Below are 13,798 nucleotides of genomic sequence, written 5' to 3'. Positions count from 1 at the left end.
TGTGAAAAATAAATATTTGAGTATTTTAGTCTATAGACACAGAAACATGTGAATCTTTAAAAACCCAGGAGAATTATGCTGAATTAGTTCAAATATATCACAGTTGTTAATGTGAACAGCCAAAAGTTTTACAGTAATTTAGGTCAAGTTCAAAGCTACATTTCTTCATTTCTCTTTAAAGTGACTTTATGGACACAAATACATTTATAGTATGGAGAAAATTAAAATTTTCTACTTACATTTTCATTTTTCAAGATAAGCTTCAGAATTGCTTCTCTTTGTTTTAGAGCCTAAAAAGAGGATAATATCCAATTAGCATTTTTTTTAAAAAAGGGGGAGGGTGGATCAAATCATTTTGCTATTATTTATTTGCTGAGAATACCTATAGGAAACAACAGTAACTCTGATTAGGGTCAAAGTGAGGTCTAGATTTGAGACTCAGCTCAGTTGTCTTCCTGACCTAGATTTCTGATTCTCTATCCCCAGTACCTGGCACCATGTCTGGGAAATAACATGTCCTTAATGATGATTATCAAGTGCATGATATATGACTATAAGACCTATGACTAGAAGGTCTTTCCTTTATAGCTCTTCAATATTCATTTAGAAAATTTACGAAAAGTCATCACTGCCATCAGATTTTTTAACTAGAAGAGATGGTAATAATATACCTTCCGTACCTCCTTTTCCAAAATTCACTTATTGTCAGTGAATTGTTCATTAAATACTAGTGAAATTTTATATAGTGGCAGGAATATATTTGTTGACATGACTATCAGCTTTTCACTCCCATGATGACTCATTTTATTACCCGGTAACAGGAACTGCACTTAATTCTAAGGACTTTCTTACATATGGTAAATATAGACACTTTTAAAATTATTGTGACTAATTTCCTCCTTTTAGGATTTATTTATCTCAGAATTACAGAAAGGGAGAAATAGAGAAAAAGAGAGAAAATCTTCCATTTGCTGACTCACTCTCCAAATTGCCCCAATGGCCAGGGCTGGGCCAGGCTTAAGCCAGGAGCCAGGAGCTTCCTCCCAGTCTCCCACATGGGTGCAGGGACTCAAGCACTTGGACCATCCTCCACTGCTTTCCCAGACACATTAGCAGAAAGCTAGATTGGAACCGGAGCAGCCAGGACTCGAACCAGTGCCCATATGGCAATATTGGTAGGCACTGCAGGTGGTGGCTTAACCCACTATGCCACAGTACCAGCCCCTGAATTCATCCTTATTCCCATCACCACTGACAGAATAGAGCTGGCTACAATAAGTATCAAATCAAACTGCATGAAAACACAAGACAAAATCCCTGCTGTTTGTGTAATTCAAGTGTGTCCAGCAAGAAAGTTAATTTGGTTTGTTATATGACCACCAGTAACCACTTTTGTTTACAAGCATTTAACTTGTACAGAATCAAGAAGCTAACATTAATCAGGGTAGCACTGTGGCATAATGGGTTAAGCTGCTGCCTGTGGTGCCAGCATCCCAAATGAGTGTTGTTTCAAGTCTCAACTGTTCCAACTCACTAGGAAAGCAGTGGAAAATGGTCCAAATGCTTGGGGCCCTGTACCCATGTGGGAGACTTGGATGACACTCTTGGCTCTTGGCTTCAGTCTGGCCCAGCCCTGGCTGTTGTAACTATTTGGAGAGTAAACCAGCAGATGGAAGATCAATCTCTCTCTCTCTGTCTCTGAAACTCAAATAATAAAGTAAATAAGACTGAAAAAAAGGGTAGCTAACATTAATCATATACTATAGTATATTATATATAAATCATATAGCAGGTATGATTTATACTATATATGACTTCTATATAGAACAATTTATACTATTCATATGTAGTATATGATTTATATTATATAAGAAAAAATTAGCATATAATAAATGTATGTTCACTAAAAAGAGAATGAATGGGGTTTACAAAATTCTACTTTCTATGTTAATAGTAAACTAATGTATAACAAATGTGATGAAACCTGTTACAATCCACTGTGATAACTTATACAATATATTAAACTTAGCTACTTTCCTTATCGATGTTAGTCTATAATAGATCAAAAACTTCAGCTGTTTATTGTACTATAATTCCTATTAGAAAAAAAGGAAAATGTTTGATGTAAAGCACACAAAATTCACCTGAACCAGCAGTAGTCCATGTTTCCAGTCTCCTTGGTGCTCTATCTGCACCGGCCATAAAATGCACCACTAAGCTGTGCTTCCACTCCTTGGTGCTGTTCATTCTGACAGGAAAGCTTTTCTTTGTTTCATTTGCCTGTCAAATTCCTACCATCTTTCAAGGCCCACCTGGATTCCATAAACTCCACTAACTCTCCCCAGAGTCACTAATTTTCATCATCATCTGAGACTCTCAGTTCCTTAAACAAATCTCCGTAAATGCACTTTACGTTATGTATTTATATTGTCTGCCTTCCCTGCATCAGAATCCTTTGAAGACAGGGACCTTGTTCTGTTCACTAGCAGGTGTGTGACACATATTAATGCTCATTAAGTATTAATCATATTAAATAAGTTCTATAGTCTTCTACATTAAGTTAAAATTATTCTTCATTGATTCATGAGGTACAATTTTTAAGAGCAGTTAAGCATATGCATATCCTCAGAGAAATCAGAGATTGTAGTTGTAACCAACATATCATGGGAGTAATTTTATAGAAGCCATAATGAATCTTTAGGAAACCATGTTTATTGCCTCAACCTGATCTGTTAAGTTACAGAATATAAGTTGGACAAATGGTTTTTAGCAGAAGATTATAAATGGAGCTTTTATTTATAAGATTATAAATGGTACTTTTATTTCAAAATCTGAAACTATGTTTCTCTCACTGACTAGAAATATAACACGCTGATTGTACAGAACATATGCTTTAGTATAAAAACCTGCTTTTTAATCCTTAAAAGGCCCACAGAATTCAAGATTTCAGGATTGTGTGCAAAAATTATAGATCAATAAGTTATAACATCTACTTGAGGATACTTCTTAATTAACAAAATGCTAGAAAAAAGGGAGCACTGGTTACATATTTACACATTTATATTCTTAAGTTACAGAATATCCTAGCTACTAGAATCATTTACGTTGGCAACTGGGAGTACTGATTACATTTGGCAAATACCTCCATCTCCCTCTCTTTATTCAGTGCTACTCCCAAACTATAATTTAGATTTTCTTATGTTATCTTCCTCCATAGATGAATTGTGAAAGTAAATCGCAATCCTAGGCCGGGTAAACCTAAAATAATTGTAAAATTGGTAAAAGGAACAAATAACACTGCTTTTAGAAAAGAAAAAAGAAAAAAATGCAAGGAAGACAATGTGAAGGACAAAGAAGTAATTGTGGAGTTTCCTGCCCCATTCTTCCTGTCTGTTATAAATCTTATAAAACTCAACATTCCCTTCTTTAAAATAGTGAAGACCTATTAAAAAGATGAATTTGTAACCATTCATTATTATCAATCAAGACCACCTACAGGCTGGTTGATATGAAATCTTGTAGGCATTCTTCTCATGATAGCCGAGTCAAGATCCTGAGGGCGATTAGTAGCTCCCATCACTATGACCTAAGTATATAAAGAAATGTAAAGTGTTAAATCTACCAACAGTAGTCCTTGAAGTCATTATTACTAAAGCTTAGAAGATAAAAAATTAAATAGCTTTTAAAATTAAATCATTTTTAAGAAATCTGACTTTAATACACTATCAAACATTTATAGATTAAAATTGAACTTAATTCTAAATAGATCAAATAAGCACTAGAAAGACTAATACATTTCACTGAACTTCTACAAACTAAAATATGTACCACTGTTATAAGTACCTTTACTGAACAATTATAAGAATTTTAAAAACTACTATTATTTTGTAAAAGATGGTTGCTCAATGAATATATGTTAAGTGCCGGAAAAGCATTGGGTTATCACTTGAGTGTAGTTTGTGGGAATACATGCGGGGAGGAATTCTTCAAGTTCTGTAGCAGTATTATTGTGAAAAGAATCATTTCCCTTTAAGTCCAAGGATTCTGGCAATACAGATAAGTACTCTGTCTTTAGATTTCATCCTACCATCTCATGGTACTAATAGCACTGCTAGTGGTATCTGCTGAATGCTAAATAAAACCTCAAGCAATTCAACTTTAAACAAAAGCAATACAATAAAAGCAAACATCAAAAACCTGAATAGACTTAAAAAGAAAAAAAAAAACAGTGGCACTGTCAACTTCTGGTTCTATGTCACTTATTTAGAAAGAACATAAAAATGAAAAAAAAAATCAACTTCAAAAATCAATACAAACAGGGGCAGATGCTATGGTGCAGTAGGTTAAACAGTGGTCTACAGTGCCAGCATCCCATATGGGTACAGGTTCAAGTCCCAGCTGCTCCACTTCCAATACAGTTCCCTGCTAACGTGCCAGGGGAAAGCAGCAGAAGATGATCCAAGTTCTTGGGCCCTGCCGCCCACATGGGAGACCTAGATGAAGCTACTGGCTAGTGGTTTCAGCCAGCCCAGTGCTGGCCATTGTGGATATCTGGAGAGTGAATCAGCAGATGGAAGATCTCTCTCTCACTCTGATTTTCAAAATAACATAATAAATAAATCTTAAAAAAAAAAAACCAACACATTTAGAAAAAGATAAACAAAAGTTCATTTCTGAAGGGTATCAATATTATCAGTACTGCTGATACTTCAGTATAATTTAATAGCACACATGTGCTATCCAAAATGAAATTCATTGGTATTATATGCAAAGACAGTTCTCTAACATTATTTTATTTCTGCCTAAGAGATTTTAGATTTCTGAAGTAGCCTGAAAGTTAACTCTAGAACATGTTAAAATATCCACCAAATCTTATATTCTACTTCTACTCTCTTTATATGTAATGACATTCAAGAGCCTCAGAGCCAAATTACTTTTAATTAATCATAAGAGTTTGTCAGCTAGAGGGAAAGAATATAAATTTGAGAAATGCTAGTTTCACAACATTTTACCATTTTTATTTAGATTAAGTCCTAGAATCAAAATACTAATATTTTGTTGACTTTCTACCACTCGGTAAGTTTAATAAGAAAAAATTTTTTTACTAATGTAAAACAAGTCTTAAAAGGGATCAAATGGACTAATTACATAACAAGGATGAATGTAAGGATATTGTGTATAGAGTATAGTAAGTGTCAAGAGAGACTCAAAGTGAAGTTTGCTGAAGACTGTCACATTCAGTTATAGAGAATTACAAAAGGCACTGGGTACTACGGTTGAGACAGTGTTTTTAAAAAAAACTGAAAAATGGGATACATTTTTCAGAAACACTGTAGGTAAACAAGTAACCTAAAACAAGACAAAATAAAAAACCCAGTACAGAAGATGAAATGCTAGAATACAGAATCAAGGAATCCAAATAAATCTAACACAAAACTGTCTAATGAATACATAAAAGACAATAACATATTCAGGATGAAAAAGCAAGAATAATTGAAAATACCTGTAGTCTCAAAGAAGTAAATTTTAAAGAATACTTTTAAGGGGTAAACCAGAAGTTTTACACATATCTTAATTCTATATTGTACAAATGAGCTAAAATTAAAAGTGTAAAGCAACATTAATGTTCTAATACTGAAGTAACAAAACCAACATACCTTTTAGTCATTATTGTTAAAACTCTCAAAAATCTTAACATGAAGATTTTGAAATAATTTTATATTCAAAATAATCATTTAAACTAATGCATCAAAATTCTAACTCTGCCAATGAACACCCTAAAAACAACATTGCATCTTAAGTATCTTATCTCTCAAGAGGAAGACTAGGTCATCAGTTACTAAGGTTTTCAGTAATGGTGGAAGCTTTCATTGGGTCATTCACTAATTTTGTTTCCTATAACCTTACAAGAAAATTGGCTAGGTACTAGATTCCATCTATAGTCATAAAAAAGACAATTTTAGAGAAAAGTTAACTGATTCATATTAAAGGAAATGTCTAAACCTATTCTGAAAATTATTTATATCAATTTTAACCTCTTCAACACACAAATAAGTAAAAAAAAAAAAAAATTGCTATTAGTGTAACAAAGAACTATGGATCTAAAAGTCCAGTACTAAGGTGTACCCTGTCAGAATCACCCAGAGCTGTGGAGCTAAGGATGAAGTGGCTCTGGGGCATACATCATCCAATAGCTTTAAACATTTTTACTTTATTTTTTCAAAGATTTACTTATTCATTTGAAAGGCACTTACAGAGAGGGATGGGGGGAGCCAGGCAGACATCTTCCATTTGCTGATTCATTCCCCAAATGGGTGCAATGGCCGAGGCTAGGACAAGCCGAAAACTCCATTCAGGTCTCCCATGCAGGTGGCAGGGGCCCAAGCACTTTTTAGCAGAGAGCTGGATAGGAGGCGGAGCAGCTGGGACTTGAACTAGGGCACAGTGCTTGTACGGGATACTGGCGTCACAGGTGGTGTTTTAACCTGTTGCGCCACAATGCCGGCCCTTTTAAATGGTTTAAAACTGCACTGTGATAAGCTATAATGTAGTATTAAATATCTGCTTTTACATGAGCTAACTATCAATGTCTTAACTGCTTGAAATAACATTGCTTACAATGATAATTAGTTTTTGGCAACCTGTAAACGACTTCTACTGACAAATCCCATAAATTTATCAGAACCTATTAATAGAAAAAATTTCTGTTAATGTCACCCAAATTTATGTTTTACTTTCTTCTCTAACCATTCAACAAAGCTAAGGGCTATTTCCTTCATAATAAAACTATACTTTTTTTTTTAAAGATTTATTTATTTACTTGAAAGTCAGAGTTACACAAAGGAGAGGCAGAGAGAGAGAAAGGTCTTCCATCTGCTGGTTCACTCCCCAGATGGCTGTAATGGCCAGAGCTGCACTGATCCAAAGCCAGGAGCTAGGAGCTTCTTCCAGGTCTCCCACATAGGTGCAGGAGCTCAAGGACTTGGGCCATCTTGTACTGCTTTCCCAGGCCATAACAGAGAGCTGGATTGGAAGTGGAGCAGCCAGGGCTCGAACTGGCACCCATATGGGATGCCAGGACTACAGGCGGTGGCTTTACCCTCTACTCCACAGCAATGGCCCCTAAAACTATACTTTCATAAAGGTATCACAGAGCAAAGACATACATCTTCATTTTCTTCTTGACAATGTTATGGTTCAGGCTCCTGATTTTTTTTTTTTTTTTTATTTGACAGGCAGAGTTAGTGAGAGAGAGAGAGAGAGAGAGAGAGAGAGAGAGAGAGAGAGAAAGGTCTTCCTTCCATTGGTTTACCCCCCAAAATGGCTGCTAAGGCCAGCATGCTGCGCCGATCCGAAACCAGGAGCCAGGTGCTTCCTCCTGGTCTCCCAGGCGGGTGCAGGGGCCCAAGCACCTGGGCCATCCTCCACTGCCTTCCCGGGCCATAGCAGAGAGCCAAACCGGAAGAGGAGCAACCGGGACTAGAACCTGGCACCCATATGGGATGCCGGTGCTGCAGGCGGAGGATTATCCAAGTGAGCCATGGTGTCAGCCCTCCAGGCTCCTGATTTACCAACCTAAGAAATCCTTAAATTCTCTGGCCAAAAAACATATAAAACTAAAAAATATATTTAAAAAACTCAGAGTAATCTGTAAGTCCACAAAAAAATAAAGGAATTAGCTGAGGCCAGCAATAAAGCCTATGCATGAGGGGTAAGCAAGGGTGGACCACATACCATGTAGGTACCTACTGATCCCAGAAAGCAGGGTGTGTCCTTGACACCTTACAGATCAGAGCCTACTCTACTGAATGCCAAGAATTGTGAATTACTATAGCCTAAGAAAAGAGGTGAAATGTTAGAAAATCCATTCAATAGAACCTGGCTTTAGGTCTTAGATAGAGACAGACACACACACGTGCACATACACTCTGAAACTTCATGGCAAGAGCCTGTCAAAATAGACCTAGGCAACTTGAAAAACAATCTAAAAGAAATTCTAACACTGAAAAATATAATATTTGAAATAATAAGTCAATGAAAAGATTCAACAGCAGAAGGGCTTAAACGGAATGAAGAATTCTCAAACTGGAAGTGGTAAAGAATTTACCCAGAACACAGCACAAAGAAACAGAAAATTTGAAAGAGAAGCTAAAAGGCATGAAATACAAATAAAATCTTAAATATGTACAACTGACATTCAAAGAAATAAAACATGGGGAACAAAGAAGAACCAATAATTGAAGAAATAAACATAAAATTTTAAGAAGTGATGAAAGATGTGATTCTAAATATAGTATGCTTATAAAAAGGCAAAAACATAAAAAAGAAAATAGCTACTAAAGTTAAGACAAAAAACTGCAAACTTCTCAGTGAGATATAAAAAGGTGATTTATGAGGAAAAAAAAGGAAAAACGGTTGTAGGATTTCCTTCCAGTAACATGGTAGAAAAAATAAACATACTAAATGAATTTTAAAAATTTTTTAATGTGATATATATACAATGCAATATTATTTGACCATAACAAAAGAATGAAATCCTGTCATTTGCAGCAAAACGGATGGAAATGGAGAACATCATGATAACTGAAATATGTCAGACACAAAAACAAATATGCCTTCATATGTGGAAGCTAAAAAAATCTGAACAATTATCAGAGACTGGGAGGGATAGAAGGGAATAGAGGTAAGTTGGATAATGGGTACAACTAACTCAGAGTTAGAGAGGAGGAGTAAGTTCCCAGTGCTGGTACACAGCATTGTGGAGTGACTATAAATCACAATTACCCATCAGAAGATACTTTATGAATAAACATTAGAAAGGAGCTCCAAGGCTGTAATCATAAAATAATGTCAAAAAGAAGAAAACAGATTGCCTTGACTTGATGAATACGCATTGTACACATGTATTGAAATGTCACACTGTATCCCACACACATGTATAGCTGTTAAAAATTTTTATTAAAATAAAAACTTTTAAAACAAAATTTCCATTGAGCTGGCAAGAAAATAGACTATTTAGAGGTTAAGAACTAAGTGAAAGTGAGAACCAAAACAGGAAAATTGACAAATGAAGCTGGCTTTCTCTTTGGGGGCCTATCAAGAGAACTGAGATGTGGTTTTCACAGCCTTGGAGGGAAAAAGAGATAAAGTCCAGGATAGAAGACCATCTTGTGTTTTAAAAAAAAAAAAAAAAAGGTGGGGGGGGGGTGTCTTAAGGGAAAGCACATACAACATGATGTAACAAAGTGTGTAGGGGACCGGCTGTGGCAAAGCAGGTAAAGCCGCCTCCTGCAGTGCTAGCATTCCATATGGGCGCCAGTTCAAGTCCTGGCTGCTCTCACTTCCAATCCTGCTCTCTGCTGTGGCCTGGGAGAGCAGTGAAAGACGGCCCAAGTCCTTGGGCTCCTGCACCTGCATGGGAGACCTAGAGGAGGCTCCTGTCTCCTGGCTTCGGATTAACGGAGCTCCAGCCATTGTGGCCAACTGGGGAGTAAACCAGCGGATGGAAGACCTCTCTCTCTCTGCCTCTCCTTCTCTCTCTGTATAACTCTGACTTGCAAGTGAATAACTCTTAAAACCATTTCCTCTTCCTTGGTACAGTGTTTCTGAGAATTCCAAGGAGAGGTTTTACTCTAGCTGTTTTTATATTTTCTATTGCATCTGTTTCAGTCACTGAGGAAATCCATCTATTAGTATTTTGTTAAACATGAAGTCTTCAAAATGGATGAAATTAATACATATCCTGTCTTTCAGGGCCCTCATCACTTAATGGTAAGCATAAAAGCTATGCAAAAAAACCCACTTTTATACAAAAGTTTAACAAGTAGCCCACCAAATTTCCTATAAAAGTACCTGGCAGCTGTGATCAGTATCCAATCCATCCCACAGACTCATAAACTGAGCTTTCATCATGGCTGTAGCTTCATGGTCAGAACTTGAACGGTTTCTTAGAAAGGAGTCTAGAAAACGGAAGTCATTAACTTTAGAAATAAATAACGAATTATTTACTTCATATAATTTCAAATTATTTCATTAAAAACTAACTACTTCACAAGAGATTACAAGAAAAGGGGATTAATTATGCCTTTTCAGACATTATTCTGCTATCTCAAAACAATATTTGTAAGTTATTGGGCAAATTAAAACACAGTTCACAATCTTCATTTTTCCCTAAAAATGCATTCATGCCAGTATATATAAGAGAAGTAAATGATCTGATGCTGAGAGGCTAAAAAATGGTCAATTAGAGTCTTAAAGGAAAGCTTACATGCGCGTTGCATCTCCCTTTACAGGTCCTCTGAACACTATGTGTTGATAATAATGGTGTCACATGCTTTTTCCTCACATACTTACCAGGTAATAAACAAACACAACATGAGAAACTGTCTAATACACAATTAACTGGGAAAATCTAGGACAGAAACATTAAAAAACAAATATACTAGCATACATGTATATATTCATGTATGATATACATAGTAAAAAGCTTTGTGGGGCCAGTGCTGTGGCATAGTGGGTAAAGCTGCCACCTGTGGTGCTGGCATCCCATATAGGCACTGGTTTGAGAACTGGCTGTTCCACTTCTGATCCAGCTTTCTGCTATGGTCTGGGAAAGCAGCAGCAGATGGCCTTGCGGCCCTGCACCTGTGAGAGACCTAGAAGAAGCTCTTGGCTTCTGGCTTTGGATCAGCCCAGCACTGGACATGGTGGCCATTTGGGAAGTGAAGCAATGGATGGAAGACTTCTCTCTTTCTTTCTCTCTGTTTCAGCCTCTCTGTAACTCTGCCTTTCAAATAAATAAATGAATCCTTAAAAAAAGAATTCAGCAACAAGAAAACAACCCAATTTTAAAATGGGTAAAATATCTGAATACCATGCCATAGAAGAAATCCAGGTAGCAAATAAGCATATTAGGATGCTGGTTATGTCTTTTATTTTATTAATAGGATTTAATAAATGTTAAAAATTAGATCTGGTTATCTAAATACCACTTTTAAAAAGGCTCTTTCAAATACTCACATAGAAAACATACCTATTTCATCTATAAAGATGATGGATGGCTGTAGCTTTATGGCAAGAGAAAAAACAGCAGCAGCCAACTTCTGAGATTCTCCATACCACTTATCAGTCAGTGTTGAAGGCTGAAGGTTAATAAATCGGCAGCCTGCTTCTTTGGCTGTTGCCTTAGCAATCAATGTTTTACCACAGCCTGGAGGCCCATAGAGAAGCACACCTAGAAATTAATAGTATTTCGTTAATTTATATGATAATCAATATAATGTTGATTCTGCCCGCATATTTTTTCCCAATATTCAATTATGCTTTTGTTAATTTTGTTATTCAACTGTAATTTTACATAGAAGAGAAAGCAATAAAAAGAAAGGTTCTATGTTCTTTTTTTTTTTTTTTGACAGGCAGAGTGGACAGTGTGAGAGAGAGAGAGAGAGAGAGAGAAAGGTCTTCCTTTTTGCCGTTGGTTCACCCTCCAATGGCCGCCGCGGTAGGCGCGCTGCGGCCGGCACACCGCGCTGATCCGATGGCAGGAGCCAGGTGCTTCTCCTGGTCTCCCATGGGGTGCAGAGCCCAAGGACTTGGGCCATCCTCCACTGCACTCCCTGGCCACAGCAGAGAGCTGGCCTGGAAGAGGGGCAACCGGGACAGGATCAGTGCCCCGACCGGGACTAGAACCCGGTGTGCCGGCACCGCAAGGCGGAGGATTAGCCTAGTGAGCCGCGGTGCCGGCCTAGGTTCTATGTTCTAAGTTCAATGTTACTAAGGACATGTATTTGGGGATTTCAGCATCCATGTGCCTCCTCCTTTCATAAAAGGAATACTAATGACACCTTGAAATCTAAATTCACCCCATATATCAATGGTGGACAAACAAAATCATCTAATGCTCTCTACCTTTATAAGCTAATAAATAAGAGATGAGACAACATCAAAACAGATGGTTGCAAATATCACTTTGCTACTGCTCAGAGACATTAGCCAAAAGGATATGTGCCTTTTTCCAGATAATGATTTTTCCTAAAAGGAAAATAAATGATCACTTTTAATTTCCAAAGAATAAAACTGCAGTTTTAAAATATTATTTATTTTTACTGAGAGAGACAAAGTCCCCATCAGCTCCCTTTCCAAATGCCTGTGGGCTGGGCTAAGCTAAAGCGTAGAGCCAGGAGTTCAGTCCAGGTCTCCCATATGGGTAGCAGGGATCCAACCACTTGAGCCATCACCTGCTGACTCCCAGGATGTGCATCAGCAGGAAGATGGACTCAAACACAGGCACTCTGATATGAGAATCCCCACCAATGTCTTAAGTGCTGTGCAAATGTCTGCCCCTAAACTGTAATTTTAATCTACTTTTTCCTTTGACAGCAATTTTTTGCTAAATATAACTTACAGTAATAACTTTAACATACAAAGGATCTAAGAGTTGGTTGTTTCCAACAACCTAATAAATTTTTTCATATTGGGCACTTCAAATTAATGCTCAAACTTCTTCAAGCATACAAAGATTTTTCTGTTGATATAAACAGTTCTTTAAGATTCAAGCCAGGGGCCGGTGCTGTGGGTGTAGCAGGTAAAGTCGCTGCCTGCAGTGCCAACATCCCATATGGGTACCAGTTCCTGTCCCGGCTGCTCCACTTCAATCCAGCTCTCTGCTAAGGCCTGGGAAAGCAGTAGAAGATGGCCCAAGCCCTTGGGACCCTGCACTTAAGTGGGAGACCCAGAAGAAGCTCCTGGCTTTGGATCAGTCCAGCTCCAACTGCTGCGGCCATTTGGGGGAGTGAACCAGTGGATAGAAGACCTCTCTCTTTCTGCCTTTGTCTCTCTGTAACTCTCCCTTTCAAATAAATAAATAAATCTTTAAAAAAAAAAAAGCAAAAAAAGATTCAAGCCATAATACCAAATAACTCAAATTTAATTACTTTAAACTTTTCTAAAGCAGATTTTAAAATGTAAATCCATAAGCTCTGACGGAACATGTTAATATTTTCAAGCAACCTTTAAAATTTTTTATTTATTTGAGAGGCAGAGAGACAGAGACAAGGAGAGAGAGAGACCACTCCCATTTGTTGGGTTCACTTCCCAAATGGCTGAGGCTGTACCAGTATGGAAGCCAGGAGCTTAGAACTCAACCATGTCTCCCATCTGGGTGGCAGGAAGCCAAGTAATTGAGCCATCACCGATGTCTCCCCGGGTCTGTACTAGTAGAAAGTTAGATGCAGGAACCAGAGTAGGGAATCAAATCCAGATACTCTGATATAGAATACAAACATCCAGACAGGCAGCTTAACCGCTAGGCCAAGCACTTACCTTAGTTTCACAATTTTTAATTAAGTTAATTTAGGAGCTTAAAATGAATTTAAGATGATTACAATTTAAACATCTTACTGACACATTCCTTTGGGATGGCCACATGAAAAAATAAAGAATAGAAATCCAGGTGCCAGCACTGTGGCGTAGCAGGTAAAGCCGCCGCTTGCAGTGCTAGCATTCCATATGGGCGCCAGTTCGAGTCCCGGCTGCTCTCACTACCGATCCAGCTCTCTGCTGTGGCCTGGGAAAGCAGCAGAAAATGGCCCAAATCTTTGGGCACCTGCATTCGCATGGGAGATCTGGAAGAAGCTCCTGGCTCCTGGCTCTGGATCAGTGCAGCCCTGGCTGTTGTCACCATTTGGGAAGTGAACCAGTGGATGGAAGACTTTTTTTTGTTTTTTTTTTTAAGATTTCATTTATTTATTTGAGAGGCAGAGTTACAGACAGTGAGAGGGAGAGACAGAGAGAAAGGTCT

General features: G+C 37.5%; 1 protein-coding gene across 1 annotated transcript in view; it reads right to left on the bottom strand.

The window, feature by feature from the left end:
* Positions 1 to 13,798, bottom strand: part of ATAD1 (ATPase family AAA domain containing 1) — a 41,695-nt gene that overhangs the window by 12,407 nt on the left and 15,490 nt on the right. Inside the window, exons 5-8 of the mRNA XM_062214641.1 lie at positions 11,033 to 11,233; positions 9,853 to 9,959; positions 3,497 to 3,586; positions 240 to 290 (exon numbers count right to left, since the gene is read on the bottom strand). Coding sequence (XP_062070625.1) covers positions 240 to 290; positions 3,497 to 3,586; positions 9,853 to 9,959; positions 11,033 to 11,233 — 449 coding nt within the window. The remainder of the gene's footprint in view (positions 1 to 239; positions 291 to 3,496; positions 3,587 to 9,852; positions 9,960 to 11,032; positions 11,234 to 13,798) is intronic.

Source organism: Lepus europaeus, chromosome 17 (genome assembly GCF_033115175.1).
Source record: "Lepus europaeus isolate LE1 chromosome 17, mLepTim1.pri, whole genome shotgun sequence".
Taxonomy (NCBI): domain Eukaryota; kingdom Metazoa; phylum Chordata; class Mammalia; order Lagomorpha; family Leporidae; genus Lepus; species Lepus europaeus.
This window is presented reverse-complemented; position numbering and strand designations above follow the sequence as displayed.